Raw genomic sequence first — 21,555 nt, 5'->3', positions numbered from 1 at the left:
ACATATATTAATAAATTAATGTACTTTAAATATAGCAAATATAATTATTTTTAATATAGGTATGAAAGTAAATAAAAGAAAATATTAAAATATATAAACATAAATATAAAATATAAGATAAAATGTATACCCTAACTGGTTTGGCTCAGTGGATAGAGTGTCAGCCTGTGGACTGAGAGGTCCCAGGCTCGATTCTGTTCAGAGGCATGTACCTTGGTTGCGGGCACATCCCCGGTGGGGGGTGTTCGGGAGGCAGCTGATCGATGTTTCTCTCCCATCGATGTTTCTGACTCTCTATCCTTCTCCTTTCCTCTCTGTAGAGAATAAAAAAAAAATATATTAAAAAACATAAAATGTAATTAGATATACATACCCCTCTTTGATTAGTTCATTAACTTATGAACAATTTCTTTGGAATGAAACAGAAAATTTCCCAATTTATAGGATAAATACTCAGTTTATTTTCTAGAGTCATAAATATGATGTTGACTTAAGTTCTTATATCTAGAAGATCCTTCATACATAGCAATAGTTGAGAAAACATGACTTTCAAAGGATACAATAGCTCATCAGCTATCACACATCACTTATACTGCATACTCACCCTCCTCTTTCCCTTCGCCTGATAAAAGCTGCTGAGAAATGCAGACTAGAGCATGGGATGTGGGTTTGGGGCTGAAAGACCTGGTCTCTAAAGTGGGGGAACCCAGGTAAAATAGGAAGTGACAGAGGTGAAATTCTATCTGCTTAATCAGAATGTACAAGTTTCCCAGAAAACTTAAAAGGATCAAGAAGACTATTTGAAATAGGGGTTTGCATTCAATATCATGATGATGAACCTTATCTTAAGTGTATACTGTGCCTTGAAATATTAATTAATGGTTCTACTACATGAATATAATTTATTAATAAACAAACTTATACCAGGAAATTTCTCTTTTAGCCATCTAAACAGTTTGTAAATCATTACTCTTTAAAAATTTTTTTTAATCTTTATTGTTGAAAATATTATAGATGTTCTCCTTTTTACCCATTGACCCCCTCCACCCTGAACTCCACCCTCAGGCCTTCACCACACTACTGTCTGTGTCCATTGGTTATGCATACATACATATAAATTCTTTGGCTAATCTCTCCCCACAAACCCACCCCGCCTTCCCTCTGAGATTCATCAGTCTGTTCCATGCTTCTGTGTCTTTGGATCTTTTTTGTTCATCAGTTTATTTTGTTAATTAGGGAAATCACTATTTTTGGTTAGAGAATATATTTTGCTAGTTAACCCCAGTCTCAGGGCTGGAGCCAATAGACAAAGTGATAGCATAAGTTGTTTATTGAAACAGCTGTCCCATAAACAGTGTCGCATAAATTTTGCTCCAACCGTGTTTGTTTTTTTCTTTGGGGACCTTTAAATCATTATGAGTAGGATAGGTCATATGTTAATACCTCACTCCCTCCATCCTGAATTTTCTACATCCTCTGAACTTCTTGTTCTGATTTCTGACCTCTCTCACATATCCTTTGTTTCCTTTTCTCACCCCTGCCCGACCTTCTGACCTTCTGCAGGCAATGGGAAGCTTCCCTTCATGGCCATGCTTCGGAATCTGTGCAACCTGCTGCGGGTTGGGATCAGCACCCACCACCACGAGCTTGTACTGCAGAGACTCCAGCAAGCGGTATTTATGAGGGGCACGGCGGCGGGAGGTGGGTGTGGAGATGCTGTTGCAGTTTGGGGAACTGGGCTTTTCTTAGTGGCTGGGGAAGGTCATGGCCGCCAAGCTATTTCCATGTGGGCAGGTAAGGGGATACAGATAGGATGGGGGAGACAGGTCTGGGGGTTCATCAACCCTTTGAGAAATAAGAGTATAAGAACTTTCCTTTTGCTCTGGCTGGGTAGCTCAGTTGGATTAGAGCATTGTCCTGATATGCCAGGGTTGAGGGTTCAATCTCTGGTCAGGGCACATATAAGAAGCAATCAATGAATCCATAAATAAGTGGAAAAGCAAATCGATGCTTTTCTCTTACTTTCTCTCTCTCTCCAATCAATAAAAAAGAACTTTCCTTTTTATTTTCTGATCTACCAGGAGGAAGCACTTCTGTGATTTAACTGATTTCAGAAGGAGGCTGATATGAAACACAGAGCTCCTTCTGTTACTTCCTGTCTTTTCTTCTTTACCTCTTCTCATATTCTCACATAGATTTTCATTTTTCTTTAATCTTCTCCCCCTTTCTCTGTATCTCATCTCTAACATTCATCTTGCCCTTCCTCACCTTCCCACAAATCTAGAGTGGTTATCTCAAGTTCCTGGTCCCCGAGGCCCCTAATGCCTCCCACACTCAGACTCTTCCCTTGCTTTGCAGAAGTCCGTGATCCACAGTCGGCAGTTTCCGTTCAGATTTCTTAATGCCCATGATTCCATCAATGACCTTGAGGCTCAGCTAAAAAATAAAGGTATTATCCCTTCTTCCGACTCCTGTTTGTCTCTCATGTCTGAGAAGAGATGAAGCAGCAGCCCTAGTGTTTTTCAGCCTCTTGCCTTCCAGTCTCAGGGTCGGGTGGGCAGAGGTCAGTTGATTGCCAGCCTCAAGGGTTGGGATGCAGGACAAAACTGATGGGAAAACAAGGAGAGGATATAAACTGCCTGACTCAGTACTTACCTGTTGCCACACAGAATTGCCATTTCCTTCCAACACACAACTGATGAGACGGATAATGATTAGACACTCTAAAAATGTCCAGAGACGGTACGATAAAAGGCAACTTCCAAACCTAAAACGTCGGGAACTTCGGGCAGTCCTGAGGGTGCCCGTGTTTTATGAGCAACTCAAGCGAGAGCAGCTAAGAGTATACAGGAGCAGGTAGGTGTGTGTGTGTGTTATGTGGAAGCAAAGGATGGGCAACAAAAGGTACCCTAACAAGGCTTGAGAGTCATCTGGCAACCTCAACTTTTATTCTCTAAAGACATGCTTGTCAGTCATCCCAATGGCTTAGACTTACCTGATTCCAGTTGTCTCTTGCACAGCAACACATATCTTTAACATTGTCTTATGCAGATATCATGAAACAAAACCTATTCTTGTGATTGTTTCATTGGTTCTATGGATTCTGTGAGTCTGTGTAGCATCTCCCTTTCTCCTGTGGGTGCTAGGGTCTTTTCTGCTTCTGCTCTGGTGCAGGTTTCTTTCTTTTTCTTCTCTGTGGCATCTGTTTTACTTTTGCTTTCTCTCTCTCTCTCTCTCTCTCTCTCTCTCTCTCTCTATATATATATATATATATATATATACATTTCACTTTTCTTTCTCTTTTGACACATATATGTTTATCATCAAGCAGGCTCAAATGCAGACATGAAATCTGTCCTAAGTCCCAGCACCCTGTCCTTTCAGACACTTCAACAGTATCTTCATTCATTTTCATTAAAGGAAAAGGCTGGGATCATCTGACTTTTTGGTAGAACTTGGTGGCCAGGAATATCCTGAATCAGTGACCAGTGGTTGAACACGGTTCATTAAGAATCAAGCCTAGCACACAGTTCAAACAGTATACCTTTGCTGGCCATTAAGGTAGCCACTAGCCACATGTGGCTTTTGAGCACTTGAAATGAAATGTGGCTTGTCGGAACTGAGATGTGCTGGGTTTTGAGGACAGTATGAAAAAAGGATGTAAAATATCTCATTCATAGTTTTTGTATTAATTGAATGTTGAAATAAAAATATTTTAATTTAATTAACTATAATTTTTAATTGAATAATGCTGGTAGAAACTACTGACTTCTATAGATTTAAAATTATTATGAAAAAATTTAAACATTTACACAAGTAATGAGAATAGTATAATGGATTCTATAGAACTGTTAGTCATATTCAGTGATTACATTTTACCACACTTCCTTTCCTGACTCCTCTCTTCTTTTTCTTTTTTCCCATTTTTAAAGAGGATTTTAAAAACAAATGATAAATAATATGATGCATTTTATTTCACCCCTCTGTACTTCTCATGCATCTCTTAAAGCAGACATTTTCTTATATAATCAGAATGTCATTAATATACTTAAGAAAACTGAAAAAAAATTCTTGGTTATTATCATTTATTATCTAATACATATTAAAAAATTTCACTTGTCTCAAAAATATTTCAAAGCTTTGTTCAAATCAGGATCCAAACAAGACATACATATTACATTTGGTTATTAAGTCTCTTAAATCTCTTTTAATTGTTTTCATGTCATGACTTGCTGTAGAAACCAGGTTCAGGGGCCGCACAGAATTTCCCACATTCTAGATTCTTGTACTTCCTCGTGATGTCATCTAACTTATTCCTCTATTGCATGCATCCTGGCCATTAACTCCAAAGGCTTGAATAATTCAGATTTAACTTTTTTTCTTATAAGACTATTTCATATATGATTCTTTGTACACTATAATAAGACCATTAGACTTAAAAAAAAAAAAAAAAAGGAAAAGTCCTGGCCAGTATGGCTCAGTTGGTTGAGGGTTATCCTATGCACCAAGAGGTCCCTGGTTCAATTCCTGGTTAAAGGCTCAATCCCCAGTAGGGGGTGTGCAGGAGGCAATTGATCAATGTTTCTCTCTCACATCAATGTTTCTTTCTCTTTCTCCCTCTCCCTTTCTATCTCTCTGAAATAAATAAAAACATATATTTTTTTAAAAAGTGAAAAAAAGACTATCAGGCTTTTTTTTGCTTCCTAATAGGTTAAGGATCTGGAGGCACAAAAAGTCTGGTGGTCTTAGTCACAGTGATGCTAAGATGCTAAGATTGATTAGTGCTCTTAGGTGATGACAACCTGATCTCTCCACTATAAAGTTAATGGTTCATCCATTGATGATCTTTGCCTGAACCAATTGTTTCATTAGCAGTTGCAGATGGAGGTTTTCTGTTATTCCTCATATTTATCAGTTGGAATTCTGTAAGGGGGTGTTTCTCTCTTTTCTGCGTCCATCACAGAAAAGGAAACAGTCCGGTTGCTGAGTGGAGGAGCTGGGGATTAAGAAATTAAAGAAAGAAAGAAAGAGAGCAAGACGCAGAAATAGATTTATAAAGCTGGGAGCTAGGTGGGCTGCCATTCCCTCAGATGGAGAGGCAGTGAGCACCCTGAGTCACGCAGCAGTTTTATTTTATAGGATCAAAGCAGCTTATTTGCATTCTTAAGTAGGCCCTAGCATTACTGGATTTACATATCTAGACCTGCCCTTGCTGACACCTGGACAAAGGTTAAGTCAGAACTGAATAATTCCTCCCCCCACCCCCCGCTTTCTTGGGGGGGGGGGGAGGGCGTAATAACCAGGGACACGACTCTGCCAGTGCCTCAGGTTCAGCTGACAATTTAAAGAAATGTCCATTTGCCTTCCCAGGGGGCCCTCTACAGAATTCTAAAAAGAACTTGCCTCATCAACTAAAGGTATTTAGTTACCCTGTAATGGCAATAGTATTGGAAAGGTGGAATGAATGCTCAGTTCTTTTCTCTTTAACTGCCAGTTTGCAGAGTAAGAAAGTAGTAAAACACAATTTAAAAAAAAATGTAGCAGTTAAATCTTGCCTCATGAAGCAACTATGGATTGATGTGTAAGTGAATTCAGAGAGTGGGCCTGCAGGTGACTTCTCTCCTGCCATGAGAAGAGATTAGGAGAGTCCTGCAGAATTTAAGCAAAGGGAAGCTCTGTCCTTGTCTCCTCTCCTGGCAGTGGAGGCAGGCTCTGGAAGGTGGGGGGGAGAGGGGGGCGGATGGGAGGGGGCGAGGTGAGTGGGAAACTCAACACTTAAGTGGCCAGTTCTCATCTTCCCATCTGCCTTAAAGTGACAAACAGAGAAGCTCCTGAGTCCTTGTGTCTGTGCCTTTCCTGTCTGCAGAGAGTGGAAATACGACAGTGAGATGCTGGCTCGATATCGACAGGCCCTGGAGACAGCTGTGAACCTCTCGGTGAAGCACAGCCTGCCCCCGCTGCCAGGCCGCACCCTTCTGGTCTACCTCACAGATGCGGATGCAGACAAGATCTGTCCCAAGAGCAACCTAGAAGGGGTAAAAAAAAAAAATTTAAAATAGGAGGTTTGCTAGGATTCTGGGGCTCCCGAGAGGTATCCTGGATGCAGACCTGGTTCTCACAAGCAAACACGCGTAAGCAAGCAAGCAACTGGAAGAAATGACTTGCATTTGCTTCCCAGTGTCCGACGTTGGTCCCTGGGGACAATTCCTAGAATGTGATCTCAAGCCAGGTTGTGGATTATAATTCTAACATTGCACAACTAGCTGGTACATAATCTTTTCTAAATCTCTGCCACCGAAATATCCACTTTACCTGCCTACATCCGAATACTGATTCTGGGCAGGGGTCCTGGCCTCTCTCCACTTTCCTCCCGGGCAGCTGTTCCTGAGGGCCTCAGAAGGTCCTCCTAACCTGGGGATTTGTCTCTTTCCCCAAGCAGCCGAGGTGTTTGGCCTTCAGGGCCAAATAGACAAGAGTAGTTTTTACAAGTGGGGGAGCCTTATTTCACCCCGATGCCTGTCCCATCAGCCCCCCTTGAACTACGTGTTGCTGTTGATGGGCATGATGATGGCGCGGGCGGAGCACTCGGACCTCGTGCTGTGCGGAAGAGGTGCTCTGAAGCCTGCGGTGATTAAGGCAGAAGATGGCATCCTGAAGACTGCCCTCGCACTCCAGGCTCAAGTCCAGGTCAGCCACCCACCCCTGCCCTGCAAAAATACGTGAATGGTCACAGGCCTGGGAAGAGTCTGCAAAGCTGAGAAAGGCTTGTGCTAGTAAATGCAGTTCGGAAGATTTCCCAAGCAGACTGTGGTGTGTGTTGCTTACTGATCAGCTCCCAGGCAACCACATAACATGAGCCTTTTTCCTTCAGGAGTTAGATGGAGACTATGAATGTTCCCTGCATACTTTGGGGAAACACCTGCTGTCTCTGGCTGCACAGAGGGTTCCTGTGAGTACTGCCCAGTCTCTGAGAAACCTTTCCCTCCCCCACATTTTCCTCCTCAACTGATGTATCTCACTCCTCAAAGCTACCTTTCAAACTAAGTGCAGTACCCAGATCGGCTCCCTGCTGGCTGCAACTTCCTAACCAGTGGTATGCTGGTGATATATAGCAACCAGCAATCTGGGAAAATACATCTTGGTTAGTAGCATGTGCTAACTTCCATGGTGTAAATTCTCCTTCTGTGGCTGATTTCAAGGTATCAGTGAACTCAGAGTTGGGAAGAGATGGTAAGTATCACTTATCACACTATTGTGTAATCCTCCACAATACAGATAAAGTACATGTAGGTAAGATCAAGACTACATAATGGGCCGAAACCGGTTTGGCTCAATGGACAGAGCGTCGCCTTGGGGACGGAAGGGTCCCGGGTTCGATTCCGGTCAAGGGCATATACTTGGTTGCGGGCATATACCTTGGTTGCGGGCATATCCTCAGTAGGGGGTGTGCAAGAGGCAGCTGATCGATGACTCTCTCTCATCGATATTTCTAATTCTCTCTCTCTCTCTCTCTCTCTCTCTCTCTCTCTCTCTCTCTCTCTCTCTCTCTCCCTTCCTCTATGTACAAAATCAATAAAATATATATATATAAAAAGACTACATAATGGTAAGATGTAATAAAATAATTAGGAAGTGATATGTTCCTATTTATTACCTTTGTTTTTAATATAATTTACTAAAGAGTAAGTTCATATAGTTGAATATTTAATAACGGCCATGTTTCACAACTGGCTCACATAATTTCTAAATATTTGGTAACCAGCTCTTGGGAACCTGACTGAGCCAGCTACCCACACCACTGCCCCTACCCCAACTTCCGCTTTGATGCCCCTCCAAGTCCGGGTGTAATGGTTGCCTGGTCCTCAGTGCTCTCAGGAGAAGCAGTTTTCTTTTGTGCTCAGCATTCTCCTGCTGCTCAGAGATCTCTTGATGTCCTTACTTCTTTGGCCTGTCTTCTGTGCCTTTGTTCTGGTCTCAGCCCCTCCCTTTTTATCTTACAGGTGGACAGGGTCATCGTCTTTGGCCAAGCTATGAATGCAAATCTGATAAACAAGGCCAAACAGCTTTTCTGGCAGCACGTGAATCCCAAGTGCCTCTTTGTTGGTGTTCTCCTAAAGACGTGTGACAGGTAAGGGTGCTCCTTCTCATCGCCGAGGGTCAGAAGACAGTGATCCATATTTAATCTCTACCGTCATAGTGTGGACCCTCCCCCTCGCCAGACCCTCCCCAGTTCTTTCTCTTGTGTCTGTTGACGTCAGGTGCAAGAAACCTCTTTGAAGTATTCAGCCTAGCTCATACCCATTTGTGAGGGGCCACCCTAGCCCCAGCCTAGCACATTACCCCATTGAAAGTGCGGAGGTGGGATGTTGGGGGGAGGAGGTAGTGATTATGTTCCTGATACTGTTTCTGATAGGTAGTGGCTTCTTCTTCCTTTGCCAGATTTCGAGATTTGAATCCCAATGACGTGACACTCTCAGGCTGTACTGACGGGATACTGAAGTGAGTACAGGCTGGGCCCTAAAGGGATTGGGAGTTTGTTAGAGCATTTTTCAGAGAGATCTGTGGTCTCCACTCCATTTACTTGTTTTTTTTTCAAGGATGATAATGAATTCCTCTTTTAGAGCTGTCTAAGCATAGCAGCAACACCTTCTGTCTTATTGCTCCATCATTATCAAATACTCTGCCTCCACTTCATGGTACAACAGACTGCTCCAGCTCCAGCCATCATTTTTGTATTACATTTAGTAGGAAAAGGGGACATAGGTGATGATTATACTGTTTGCTTTTAAGTGAACAACTCAAGAATTGGTCACATTGCTTCTCTTTGTTCCACTTTTGATCCAGAGGAAAGCCAATGAATGCTGAAGTTATTTATTTATGCCAAATTTACAGAAATCTTTTACTACCCCCCTACCCCCCCGCCATGCTTAACCTCCTTATTTACTTGTCTTCTTCCCTGCCTTTTTCTTTGGATGCCACCCATTGCCCCAGCTCCTGTCAGGAAGCCTCGTGCAGTTCCTCCTTCTTCAGGGAGCTCTTCAGGCTGATAGAGCTGACCAGGCCCAGGCTGGGATGGCCTTCTTCTTTCTACCTTCGCCCAGCCCAGTTTCCCCTGGCCCTACAGAAAGCCTAGGATAATTATGCATGACGGGGCCAGAATTAGGTTTTTCTCTTTTTCTTCATTCCTATGGATCCACACCCTCATTTATTTTAAGCCTAAATTCACTGCTTATGGTCCTCTTCTTCAGGAGCTCCGGTTAACTGGGGGCCCTAGCCCAGCCATGTCTTTGTCCCTTGTCCCCTTAAAAAGACCTTGCTGATTCCGACTGGTATTCTGCTCTCATTTTTTTTTTTTTTGTCACTGTTTGTTTCAGGTTCATTGCAGAGCGTGGGGCCTCCCGTCTTCTAGAACATGTGGGCCAAATGGACAAAATATTCAAGATTCCCCCAACCCCAGGGAAGACAGGAGCCCTAGCTATCCGGCCACTGGAAGAGAATACTCCAAGCCCCATGGCTCCTATTTCCCAGCCTCGGTCAGTCTATGTTTCATGCTTTTGTGAATTGGGAGGAGGGGCTGCCTTCAAAACCTGAAGAATCTCAGGTGACTGGAATTCCTGCTATTGAGATGCTCTTGCTCTATTCACGGAGGTGTGCTTCTGCTTTCCCAGGCAAGGGTTTCTCTAACACAGGGAATCCTCAGGCTGTGAGCATGTCCCTTTCTCTAGTGGAGAAAGGGGCTCAGACCATGAGGCAGGCGGCATGCAGACGGGGCTCAGGCAGAGGGCTTAGGAGCAGGGGCTCTGGCTTTCTCCTCCTGACTTTGCCAAAGAATAGCTTGAATCTTGGGCTAGTTGCTTCAATTTGTAAGCTTTAGCTTCTTGATCAGTAAACTGGAGATAGAGATTGTGCTTATTGCAAGTGTTGTCCTGAGCTTTCCCGGGGCAGATAGTAAGTGCATAATAATTATTATTTGACAGAAGAGGGGTGCTTGAAAAGTGGCAAGTGGGGTTTAATTTCCTGGGCTCTGCATCTGGGTCTACAAGCAGCTTATTTTCCGGAGGCCTGCTAGACACCCCATTCCCCCCCAACTGTCTGTTGTACCTGGCTCATGCTCTGTGCCAAAGGGTGATCAGCTGTGTCTGGGGAATTGGGTTGTGGGGCTGATCCCCAGATCAAGCCCAGCCCTCTGCTTACATGCCCTCTGCTTACCCCCAGATGGCACAGCATCCGGATTTTCATTTCCTCTACTTTCCGGGACATGCACGGGGAGCGGGACCTGCTGCTGAGGTCTGTGCTACCAGCATTGCAGGCCCGAGCGGCCCCCCACCGCATTAGGCTTCACGCCATCGACCTGCGCTGGGGTGTCACTGAAGAGGAGACCCATAGGAACAGGTGTGGGGACCACCGAGAAGAGGGGCGGGTGGGGGCCATGTGGTGGGCAGGCTTGGGGCTGTAAGGATGCCTGAGGGAGGAGAGCAGTGGACGGCTCCTTGGTTGCTAACGAGCAGCCTGCCTTCCGCCACTGCTCAGTTGTGACTCAGGGCCCCGTCTCCACATTTGTGCCTGAGTTCCCTGATATGTGTGCCTGCAGACAACTGGAAGTGTGCCTCGGGGAGGTGGAGAATTCGCAGTTGTTTGTGGGAATTCTGGGCTCCCGCTATGGCTACGTTCCACCCACCTACAACCTTCCTGACCATCCTCACTTCCGCTGGGTAAGGCAGACAAGGTTGGAGCAGGGTCTGGGGAGGAAGCAAAGGTTGGGACAGGGATGGGGAGAAGCCATGGCTTGTCAAGAACCCTGGGACTGTGCAGAGGCTGGAAGTGGGACACAGGCAGAAGGGTCTGTGAGCTGCCAAGACCTAGAGGAGGTAGCTCCTTTGGGAAGTACCTCTGGGTTGTGTGTGGGACGCAAAAGGAAGAGGGTAGGTCTGTTTAGGTTTTGCCATCAGATGGATCTGGGTGCTGATCTCCCTTCAGCCCTTATATATGGGAAGTACCTTATTCTAGTCTGGCCTCAATTTCCCCGTATACTGAAGAAAAACAGTGGCATCCACATTGCAGGGTTATATGAGAATTAGCTAGTCTATAAAAAATACTCAATATGTGATGGGCATTCAGTAAGTATTAGCTGTTAGTTATATTTTACTGGCTGGAGGGAGGCGGGAGGAATATTCCTGAGAGGAAGGAGCTCTGAGGTCTGGGCAGATGGCAGGGGAGGGTCTGTGTGATATTGAACTGGGCCCGCCTGTTCTCTGCCTTCTCCCCCAGGCCCAGCAGTACCCGTCAGGTCGCTCTTTGACAGAGATGGAGGTGATGCAGTTCCTGGATCGGGGCCTCCGCCTGCAGCCCTCCGCCCAAGCACTTATCTACTTCCGGGATTCCAGCTTCCTCAGGTGCCTTGTCTGGCCTCCAGGCCTCGGTCTCTCCACAGAAGGCCAGACAGGCTCAGTGGCTACGTCTTTTTCCCCCCATGGTCAGAGTACTGGTAGAGGAAGGGGAGCTGGTAGAGGGAAACGGCTTGGAGGGCTGCCTTTGCCGCACCAGATCAGCCTCGGAGCTGAAGTAGGGAGAGCTCCCCTTGAGATTCAGGGAAACACAGCCAGGTCTGATGCGGGGAGGGGTTGGGGGGGAGCGGTGTGGAGAGAGGCTGGGGCCTGAGTCCACTCTTGGGGTTTCTTTGTGGTCAGCTCTGTGCCAGATCCCTGGAAACCTGACTTTACTCCTGAGTCCAAAGAGGCTGTACATCGGATCTCAGAACTGAAGAGCTACCTGAGTAAACAGAAAGGGGTTACCTGTCACAGGTGAGCTGGGGGAGGTGGAGAATCGCTGCGCAGAGAGATGTGGTGAGGGGAGCCAGGTCTCTGTAACGCTGCCTGTGCTTGCTTTGCCCACAGATACCCCTGTGAGTGGGGGGGTGTGGCCGCCGGCCTGCCCTATGTTGCGGGGCTGGAGGAGTTCGGGCAGCTGGTTCTGCAGGATGTATGGAGTGTGATCCAGAAGCTTTACTTACAGGTCAGCAGGAGCACGGGCAGCCAGGGGAGGGGAGAGGGGGCCGGGTGGTCTAGCTTCTCCTGGGTGGAGAGTGACTTTGTGGGGGCGCTGTGAGTCTTTGGCCTGTGGTCCTGAAACCTAGTCACTGCCCCTTGTGCCCTCAGCCCAGGGCCCAGCCGGAGCAGCCGGAGCAGCCGGCATCCATCCCAGATGATGACGTGGTCCAGGCCAGCTTCCAGCAGCTGCAGTGCCCACCAAGTTCCGCCCGACCTCGCCTTCTCCAGGACACAGTGCAGCAGCTGCTGCTGCCCCGAGGGAGGCTGAGCCTGGTGACCGGGCAGCCGGGACAGGGCAAGACCACTTTCCTGGTACAGAGTCTCAGGCCTGGGCAGGAGGAAGGGCGGGCTGTGTGGGCTGGGGAGGTGGGAGCCTGTGCGTGTAAAATGTGACCGTGTTTTCTGTTCCCTTCTCATACAGGCATCCCTGGTGACAGCCTTGCAGGTCGCTGATGGGGCCAAGGCAGCCCCCTTAGTCTTCTTCCACTTCTCAGGAGCTCGCCCTGACCAGGGTCTTGCCCTCACCCTGCTCAGACGCCTCTGTGCCTATCTGCATAGGCAACTGCAAGAGCCGAGTGCCCTCCCCAGGACCTACCGGTATGTATCTTCCCCATGAACCCTGCTTCTGGATGCCACATGCGGCCTCCCCTGATTATCCCTCTCTGCCGACTCTGGTCTTTCCCCTACGCATTCAGGGGCCTGGTGTGGGAGCTGCAGCAGAGGCTGCTGCCCAAGTCTGCACAGTCCCTGCCGTCTGGCCAGAGCCTGGTGCTGATCATCGATGGGGCTGACAGGGTGGTGGACCAGCATGGGCGGCCCATCTCAGACTGGATCCCAAAGACCCTCCCCCGGGTGAGTATGAGAAGGAGGCGGGGGTGGGGGGTAGAGGGTGGAGGGTGGATGCAACTGGGAGGAAAGGGCCTCTCCAACCCTGTTCTCTTTCCCTTCTGCCTCCATACCCTTTGCCCACATTTCACAGTCGGTGCACCTGGTGCTGAGTGTGTCTAGTGACTCGAGCCTGGGGGAGACCCTGGAGCAGAGCCAAGGGGCCCATGTGGTGGCCCTGGGGCCTCTGGATCCCTCTGCACGGGCCCGGCTGGTGAGAGAGGAGCTGGCTCTGTACGCGAAGCGGCTGGATGAGTCGCCTTTTAACAACCAGGTTGGACGGAGGCCAGGGCTGGTGGGTGTGTGGGGTGAAGCTGGGAGCTGTGGGGTCCACGGTGCAGAGGCAGCCAGCTGCCCTGCACAGACCAGCTGCTTCTTCATTTTCCCAGGGTCCCTGTGCCAGGGGAAGTTGTTAATAAGATAACTCATTCCCCAGCCTTTTCCCTGGCGAATGGCCTCTCTAGGCCCATCAGCGAGGGGAGGAGTGAAGATGTGGTTACTGGATGAGGGAGACGGGAGTCCCCAGAAAAGGGCTTGGCTGGGCAGAGCAGCATAGGGAAGGTGATGCCATCCTTGGATCTTTCCAGTGCTGGGGGTTCTCAGGGGAGGGGCTACTGTGCAGTGGGCTCTGTGCTGGACTGGAGGGCAGGGGGCGGAGGGCTGGCTGCGGGCAGGCTCTCTGGTGCCCATGTTGAGTCTCCTGAGTCTCATCAGATGCGGCTGCTGCTGGTGAAGCGGGGGTCAGCCCTGCCTCTCTACCTGCGCTTGGTCACCGATCACCTGAGGCTCTTCACACTCTACGAGCAGGTTGGCGGAGGATGGGAACCCCCATTGCTCATCTTCCAAGCCCTAATCCCACCGCCCCGTCTCCACTCAGCTCCTTTCATGCCCATCCCTCGCCTTCGCCCAGCCCCATCTTTTGCCGTCTTTGATCCACTCCAGCCCTGCTTTTTCGGATCACCTTTCCCCCAACCCTGCTTTTCTCTCACCTGTTTTTCTTCCCCTTTCATCCCTCCCCATGGTTTCTCCTGCTGCCCCTCCCCTCCCTACAACCAAAGCTGCCTCTCCTCTCCGCCCACTGACTGGCCTGTCTCTTCCCCTCCCAGGTGTCCGAGAGACTTCGGACCCTGCCAGCCACTGTCCCCCTGCTGCTGCAGTACATCCTGGGCACCCTGGAGAAGGAGCATGACCCTAACATACTGTGCCAAGCCTTGGCCACCCTTGGGGTCACACGTAGCGGTCAGTGTTTGGGGGTGGATTGGGAGGCTGAGGGCTCCGAGGTTGGATGACCTTGGTTGAACTGGGGTCTTCTCAAGCGGGGCGAGGAGGGACTAGGTATCCGGGGGACGGGGACACTGTGGTTTGGTGGGGGCCTCAGAGAGCTGGCCTTTTCAGGTCTCACTGTGGACCAGCTGCACGGAGTGCTGAGTGCATGGAAGGTTCTTCCTAGAGGGACCAAGACCTGGGAAGAAGCGGTGGCTGCTGGGAACAGGGGGGACCCCTACCCTATGGGGCCATTTGCCTACCTCGTCCAGAGTCTGCGCAGGTACGGATGCACCCAGCTGACCTCCTGTGTCTTCCTATCTTTGAACCAGGGCCCCATGTGGTCTCTTTTCCACCCTACCCTTCCTCTGCATAGCCACTGACACCTGTCTCCCAGGGTGACTTCCCTCTATTTGAGGTGGGAATGGGAGTTCACAGCTGTGCCAGGGTGCTCTCTGACGGGCCTTCCTCTCTTCTTCCTTCTCTCCCACACAGTTTGCTAGGGGAGGGCCCCCTGGAGCGGCCTGGGGCCCGGCTCTGCCTCCCTGCCGGGCCCCTGAGGACAGCAGTTAAAGGTCGGTATGGGAAGAGGCTGGAGCTGGAGAGCACAGCACACGTCCTCATAGCAGGTAACTGCGGCTCAGATTAGCCCGGGCCACTGAGTGTGGGGCCCTGGCACCAAGGCTAGGCCCATGCACTGCTGCTGCCTTTGGGCTGGCCTCCCCAGCACCTCCGTGGGTGGGCGGCTTGCTGGAGCCTGAAGGATGCAATCTTTGGAGATGCGCCAGGGCTGAATCATCTCCGTGTCCTTCCTCTGACCTCCAGCTCAGCTCTGGAAGACCTGCGACCCCGATGCCTCAGGCACCTTCCGCTCTTGCCCCCCTGAGGCTCTGGAGGACCTGCCTTACCACCTGGTTAGTTCCCACATCCCACAGGCGCCTTCTCCCAAGCTCCTACTCTTACAGTTCTGAGACCCCCTCTCTCCTTTGACCACACCCATCACCACTGCCATTGCCCCTTCCAACTCCCTCTACTTTTCTCCTTTTGGTTTTCCTGCCCTCCTGTTTTGGATCCTTGGTCCGAAACCCCAAGTCTCGGTCCCAGCTGCTCAGGCAGGTCCAAGACCCCCTCGCCAGCCTCTAACACAGCCCTGCGAATCCACTCCGGTCCCCTCAGCTCCAGAGCAGGAACCGTGGCCTTCTGGCGAAGTTCCTCACCAACCTCCACGTGGTGGCTGCACACCTGGAACTGGGTCTGCTCCCTCGGCTTCTGGAAGCCCATGCCCTCTACGGTGAGATGGGTCCCCGGTGGCTTCTTCTTTGAGATATGGGGCTCCTGGGTGTGTTCACGGGGGGCCTGCTCAGAGGGAGGTGTCAGGGAAAGAAAAGTCCAATTCCCATTCCAAGTGGGAAATGCCAAGAGGATGAGCAAATGAGTCTCGAGGGACCTTTTGCCCAGATCTCTTAGATGAGAGGTTCTCAGACTCTACTCAGTGGGTAGGTATACAATTACTTGGGAAACGTGTTCAGAATGAAGAGCTCTGGGCCCACAGAGTCCGGTTGCCAAGGTCTGGAGGGGGGTCCTTTTAACGGATGTCCCTGAGGTGGGGCCAGAGGGCCACACTCTGAGACTCACCATTTTAGATGTATGTATTGGTGCTGGGGTCCATGGGGGTCCAGGCTGGCTCCCCAATCTGCGTCTCTTCCATAGCTTCCTCAGTACCTGAAGAGGAACAGCAGCTTCCCGAGGCTGACATCGCTGCATTCCACACGTTCCTGAAGCAGCAGGCTCCAGTCCTCAGTCAGTACCCCCTGCTCCTGCCTCAGCAGGCAGCCAACCAGCCCCTGGACTCGCCTGTTTGCCGCCAGGCCCCCCAGCTCTCCCAGCGGTGGCACCTCCAGCGCATGCTAAAATGGCTTAACAAACCCCACACCATGGAGGGCCAGCAGAGGTAAGAAACTTAATCCCAGACTCTGAAAGCCCCCCAAAGAGCAACCGGCAGCCTTTCTGAAACTGGACAACAGAGGCGAGATCAGCCAGAGTCACCGCTGGAGAGAGGAACCCAGGCACAGAAATGCAGAAATGAATTCCTGTTTCCTTCCCTGCGTTCCTCACTTCCTCCCTTTCTTCCTGCTCTTTCTCTAGCTCCAGCCTGTCCCTGGCAGTTTCCTCATCCCCCACAGCAGTGGCCTTCTCCCCCAGTGGGCACAGAGCCGCCGTGGGCACTGCCAGTGGGACGGTTTACCTGTTGGACCTGAGAACCTGGCAGGTATGGCACGCACGGTGGGGCAGTTTACCTTCCCAAACGGCCTTGGGACCCCAACAGGCCAAGCCCACCTGCTGCCACCCTGTTTGATTCAGCAACTCTACTTCCCTCACATCAGATCAAAAGGGCTGGGGCAAAAATCAGTCACACAGCAACTACTTGCCATAGGCCTTCTGTTCAAGGCACTGTTGTAAGCATTGCAGGGAACACAGGGCCTAGGACATTATCTTTGCCTGCCAAGTGGTTACTTTTGGTTGAAAGATGAGACGTAGCACGCAAAGAGGAACCAAAACCTAGTGGTGCCTCATAGATGAGAGCTAAGCTGTACGGTGACCGTAGGATACTAGACAGAGAAGAGCAGGCCTTCCTGGTTGGCTGAGGAGGAGCCTGAGCAGGGACCCGGGGAAGAAGGTCTCCTGCAGATTTCGGGAACAGTTGCAGCAGAGGGTGAAGGCTGGAGAGGCGGGCCTCTCATCTTTCTGCCCATATCACACCTCCCATGTGTCTGTGTACAGTCACCCATTCCCTACCCAGACCCACCAAAGTGTCCCCTGATTAGGGATATGTATGGAATTTGGGGTGGGGAACAAGGTGTGACCCCATCTGGATTACCAGGCTCTCGTTGGACCTGAGCGTGGCCTAGGTCTGGAGCGGGGCCCAAAGCTTTGCACTTTTAGCAGGTGTTCCAGATGTGGGGCCACATGTGGAGGCTTATGTAGAGAATGTAGAGAGCCAGGGATGCCAGCCCTTCTTGCCATGATATCCATTTTGCTTGGGGCTTGGATTGGCTGGACATGGGGGGAGGAAGAGAGGGGGTTCGAGGGAGTGATCTGAGCGCGCTTCCCCGCTCACGCTCACAGGAGGAGAAGTCTCTGGTAAGCGGCTGTGACGGGGTCTCCTCTTGTTCGTTCCTCTCGGACAATTCCCTCTTTCTTACTGCCTTCGACGGGCTCCTGGAGCTCTGGGACCTGCAGCATGGCTGTCGGTAAGGGCTCTCCCAGGTCTCGGAGTGGGGGCCTTTCCTGTTTGTGGGGAGCCCGGGGGGAGGCGGGGATGAGGGGAAGCCTGTAGCCAGATGGCCCCGGGGCCTAACTCTGTCTCCCTGGGGTAGGGTGCTGCAGACCAAGGCTCACCAGTACCAAATTACCAGCTGTTGCCTGAGCCCGGACCGCCGGCTGCTGGCCACTGTGTGCCTAGGGGGGTGCCTAAAGGTAATGCCTGGGCTCTGTGGCAGTCGGCATTGCCCTAATGCTGCCTCAGCCTGGGAGGCTGCTCTGTCAGTATGGCAGGGGCTGCTGACTGCTTGGCCGGGGGAGGCCCTTCCTGCTGAGGGTGGGGACTGGACAGGGAGATCCCTGGAGCTGTGGGATGAGGGGCTCAAGCCGCTGCCTTCCTTCCCTTTCTCTCCTCCAGCTGTGGGACACAGTCCACGGGCAGCTGGCCTCCCAGCACACGGCTCCCAAGCCCGTGAACTGTGTTGCTTTTCACCCAGAGGGGCAGGTGCTAGCCATCGGCAGCTGGGCTGGCAGCTGCAGCTTCTTCCAGGCGGATGGACTCAGGGTGATCAAGGTGAGACGGTCCGGCGTGGCCCTGGGGGAGGACACGGAGGTGGGCGGGGAAGGCGGGGAATGATGGACGTCCACGTCTCGTGTCCCTTTGGGCTGTGTGGAGAGCAGCCCTGACACTTCTGTTTCCACCTCCCCGCATAGGAACTGGGAGCCCCGGGAGCCTCTGTCCGCACCGTGGCCTTCAATGTGCCTGGGCGGGTGGTGACCGTGGGCCGGCTGGACAGGATGGTGGAGCTGTGGGCCTGGCAGGAGGGGGCGCTGCTGGCTGCCTTCCCTGCCCACCATGGCTTTGTGGTGGCTGCCCTTTTCCTGCGAGCTGGGAGCCAGTTACTGACAGCTGGAGAGGACGGCAAGGTCAGGGGTCAGAGGGCCGGGAGAGGGTTCCAGGGAAGGAGGGCAGAGGCGGGGAATGCTTATGGAGGGTGGGCCTTTGTGGAGGGGACTGTGGAGATAGCGAGGCTGGTGTGAGCCTCAGGGAGAAGGTGTGGGTGTGGGTACAGGAGGCTCTCAGAAGACTGTTTGGAAGGAGGACTTTAACAGGGTGGCTGTCACTCTGGGGTGGGAGCGGGGTATCTGTAAGCCCTTTGATCGGCCCTCAGGTTCAGGTGTGGTCCGGGTCTCCGGGTCGGCCCCGTGGGTCCCTGGGCTCCCTTTCTCTCTCTCCGGCCCTCGCCGTGGCTCTCAGCCCAGATGGTCGTCAGGTGGCTGTTGGATACCGAGCCGATGGCATCAGGATCTACAAAGTATCTTCAGGTACAAAGGGAGAAAGGATGGGGTGTTTGAGCCTTTGGAAAGAGACCCCCTCCTTTCCACGTGTCTTCCTCTCTTGTTTTCTCTCATTCTCTAGGTTCTCAGGGGGCTCAGTGTCAGGCACTGGATGTGGCAGTGACGGCACTGGCCTGGCTGAGCCCAGAGGTGTTGGTGAGTGGTGCGGAAGATGGCTCCCTGCACGGCTGGGCCCTCCAGGAGAGCGCCTTTCAGTCCCTCTGGCTCATGTCCAGACACCAGAAACCTGTGCTGGGCCTGGCCTCCTCCCAGGAACTCTTGGCTTCTGCCTCAGGTACTGCTGGCAGTGGTGGGCAGGGTTGTGAATCACTGAAAACACACAGACACACACACACACACACACACACACACACACACACAGTTTTCCCTTTAAAAAAAATTTTTTTTTACAACTTTAAAAGTCCTTTATCTTTTTTTTTTTTTACAACTTTATTTTGCACAATTGGTCTAGACCAGTGGTTGGCAAACTCATTAGTCAACAGAGCCAAACATCAACAACACAACAATTGAAATTTCTTTTGAGAGCCGAAAACCGACTTCTGTACATGGGCCATGAAGTTTCAGTCACACTGTACCTGTGCCCCCGCACGTGGTATTTTGTGGAAGAGACACACTCAAGGGGCCAAAGAGCCACATGTGGCTCGAAGCCTCGGTTTGCCGACCACTGGTCGAGACTGTTTTTTCTTGTTCTTTAACCTGATTCGGGGGCCTCTTTGCAGTTTTCATGATCCTTTGAGTACCTGCCCAGTGGGGGACTTTACTGTGTAAAGGGATGGGTTTCCCTCAGGAGATGAGAGACATGTGGAGGTGGAAATGCAAGGTGGCCTCAGTCCTCTCTCTGTAGAAGGCTGGGTCCCAGTGACACTGGACACTGGGGAGGGGAGGGTCTGGAGGTGCGGCAGGGAGCTGGAGAGAGACAGCTGCAGAGCCGGGGCTGGGAGAGCCTGGCATCTTACCCTGTATACTCAGGTGATGGCTGACCCTGGTCCAGGGCCTCTGTACGGCCTGTGATCACTCCTCCCTCCCTTGGAGCTGTGCCCTCAGTCCCCGTGATCGCCTTTGTCTTTGGCCTCCGGGCTAGTGTTGCTTCCTCTCTCAGGGACTCTTCCTCTCTCCCTCTTTCCATGCAGAGGATTCCGCAGTGCGGCTGTGGCCACGGCAGTTGCTGACACTGCCACAAAAGGCGGAACACTTACCCCGTGCCACCGAACTGTGGGGACATACGGGCCCCGTCAACTGCTGTAGCTTCAGCACTGATGGGTGCCGCCTGGCCACCGGGGGCCGGGATCGGGTGAGCCACTCTCCCTTCTCCCCCGGTTCCTGAACAGCCCAATGTCTGGTGCTTCCTCCAGCTTTTTGCTTGATCTGCCCTCCTTCCTTCATGAATACATTCTCTCTCTCCTTGAAACTTCTTGTCTGTGATGGTCCTGGTGTCCCTCTCTCCCTCTCATGGTCCTGACTCGTCATCTTTTGGGACCTATCCAGAGTCTCCTCTGCTGGGATGTGAGGACACCCACAGCCCCTGTGCTGATTCACTCCTTTTCTGCCTGTCACCGTGACTGGGTCACTGGCTGCGCCTGGACCAAAGACAACTGGCTGGTGAGTGAAGAGTAGAAGGGTGTGAAGCTCAGCAGGGCTCCTGGGGGAAGACAGCACTCCCCATCTGGTCCTTTCCTGACACCCGTTTGGAATAGTAATAGCTAACACCCAGCGTGGCTCAGTGGTTGAGTGCCGACCTATGAACCAGGAAATCATGGTTCCATTTCCAATCAGGGCACATGCCTGGGTTGCGGGTTCAATGCCCAGAGTGGAGTTGGTGTAGGAGGCAGCCGATCAATGATTCTCTCTTATCATTGATGTTTATATTTCTCTCCCTCTCTTCTCCTTTTTGAAATCAATAAAATATATGTTTGAAGAAATAGTAACAGCTGACATTTATTGAGCCGTGAGTATGTGCCATGCATTGGACTAAGCTCTTTACACATATTGCCTCATTTAATCTTTACAATGCCCTGTAAAGTAGATACTGCTATCATGTTTTACAGAGAAGAACATTGAGTTCAGATAGATTAGAGGACATTTCCAAGGCCGTGGAAGTGATAAAACCAAACCAGTAAACTTTCTGATAAGAAAGCTCATGCTCTTGACAAGAGCACGCAAAACTGTCTCCCAATAGTTTAGGATGCCCCATCCCTGCAGTAAAAGGGGATACTGTTATTTCTTTGTTCTAAGGCAACACTCGAGGTTGGGGAAGCCTAGTTTTCTAATGGAGAGTCCCCATGTTCTCAAAAAGAGATGGGAAAGGAGAGAGTAACGTGAATAGACTTGTCACCGTTTGTCCTTCTCCTGCCTTCTAGGCAGCCACCCCTTTCCTTGGCATTGTAGACTTTTCACCTTTGTCTAGATTTGTTGACTGACAGTATGTCAATACCAAGGACAATAGCTACTACCTTGTTTCCCTGAAAATAAGACATCCTCCGAAAATAAGACCTAGCGCATGGAAAGATAAGACATCCCCTGAAAATAAGACCTAGCACAACTTTGGGAGAAAAATTAATATAAGACACTGTCTTATTTTCGGGGAAACAGGGTATGTATGCATTACTCATTGTGTACCTGGCAGCTGTGCTAAATACCTCTTTATAGATGCATCAGCCCCACAGCAACAGAGGCAGATAGGCGAGCTGTCATTATCCTGGTTGGATAAAAACCTAAGGCTTAGTAGGGGTGTCGAACTCAA

General features: G+C 50.6%; 1 protein-coding gene across 4 annotated transcripts in view; it reads left to right on the top strand.

Moving 5' to 3' along the window:
* TEP1 (telomerase associated protein 1) overlaps positions 1–21,555 on the top strand; it is a 40,424-nt gene that overhangs the window by 12,910 nt on the left and 5,959 nt on the right. For all 4 annotated transcript variants that reach the window (XR_006742080.1, XR_006742079.1, XM_045583938.1 and 1 more), the window contains 34 exons: positions 1,564–1,673; positions 2,359–2,449; positions 2,670–2,856; positions 5,867–6,035; positions 6,529–6,687; positions 6,872–6,949; positions 8,001–8,128; positions 8,440–8,499; positions 9,375–9,533; positions 10,216–10,392; positions 10,592–10,712; positions 11,269–11,393; positions 11,688–11,801; positions 11,895–12,012; positions 12,156–12,359; positions 12,469–12,644; positions 12,743–12,899; positions 13,027–13,206; positions 13,647–13,739; positions 14,039–14,171; positions 14,328–14,478; positions 14,691–14,824; positions 15,021–15,109; positions 15,372–15,486; positions 15,906–16,146; positions 16,341–16,464; positions 17,322–17,446; positions 17,573–17,672; positions 17,875–18,030; positions 18,171–18,383; positions 18,629–18,782; positions 18,877–19,089; positions 19,946–20,106; positions 20,301–20,414. Coding sequence is in view for 2 of the 4 variants with exons in the window: in XM_045583938.1 (XP_045439894.1) it covers positions 1,564–1,673; positions 2,359–2,449; positions 2,670–2,856; positions 5,867–6,035; positions 6,529–6,687; positions 6,872–6,949; positions 8,001–8,128; positions 8,440–8,499; positions 9,375–9,533; positions 10,216–10,392; positions 10,592–10,712; positions 11,269–11,393; positions 11,688–11,801; positions 11,895–12,012; positions 12,156–12,359; positions 12,469–12,644; positions 12,743–12,899; positions 13,027–13,206; positions 13,647–13,739; positions 14,039–14,171; positions 14,328–14,478; positions 14,691–14,824; positions 15,021–15,109; positions 15,372–15,486; positions 15,906–16,146; positions 16,341–16,464; positions 17,322–17,446; positions 17,573–17,672; positions 17,875–18,030; positions 18,171–18,383; positions 18,629–18,782; positions 18,877–19,089; positions 19,946–20,106; positions 20,301–20,414 (4,829 nt within the window). In the remaining 2 variants the exon portion in view is untranslated. The remainder of the gene's footprint in view (positions 1–1,563; positions 1,674–2,358; positions 2,450–2,669; positions 2,857–5,866; positions 6,036–6,528; positions 6,688–6,871; positions 6,950–8,000; positions 8,129–8,439; positions 8,500–9,374; positions 9,534–10,215; positions 10,393–10,591; positions 10,713–11,268; positions 11,394–11,687; positions 11,802–11,894; positions 12,013–12,155; positions 12,360–12,468; positions 12,645–12,742; positions 12,900–13,026; positions 13,207–13,646; positions 13,740–14,038; positions 14,172–14,327; positions 14,479–14,690; positions 14,825–15,020; positions 15,110–15,371; positions 15,487–15,905; positions 16,147–16,340; positions 16,465–17,321; positions 17,447–17,572; positions 17,673–17,874; positions 18,031–18,170; positions 18,384–18,628; positions 18,783–18,876; positions 19,090–19,945; positions 20,107–20,300; positions 20,415–21,555) is intronic.

The sequence above is a fragment of the Pipistrellus kuhlii genome, unplaced genomic scaffold (genome assembly GCF_014108245.1).
Source record: "Pipistrellus kuhlii isolate mPipKuh1 unplaced genomic scaffold, mPipKuh1.p scaffold_m20_p_1, whole genome shotgun sequence".
Lineage (NCBI taxonomy): Eukaryota > Metazoa > Chordata > Mammalia > Chiroptera > Vespertilionidae > Pipistrellus > Pipistrellus kuhlii.
This window is presented reverse-complemented; position numbering and strand designations above follow the sequence as displayed.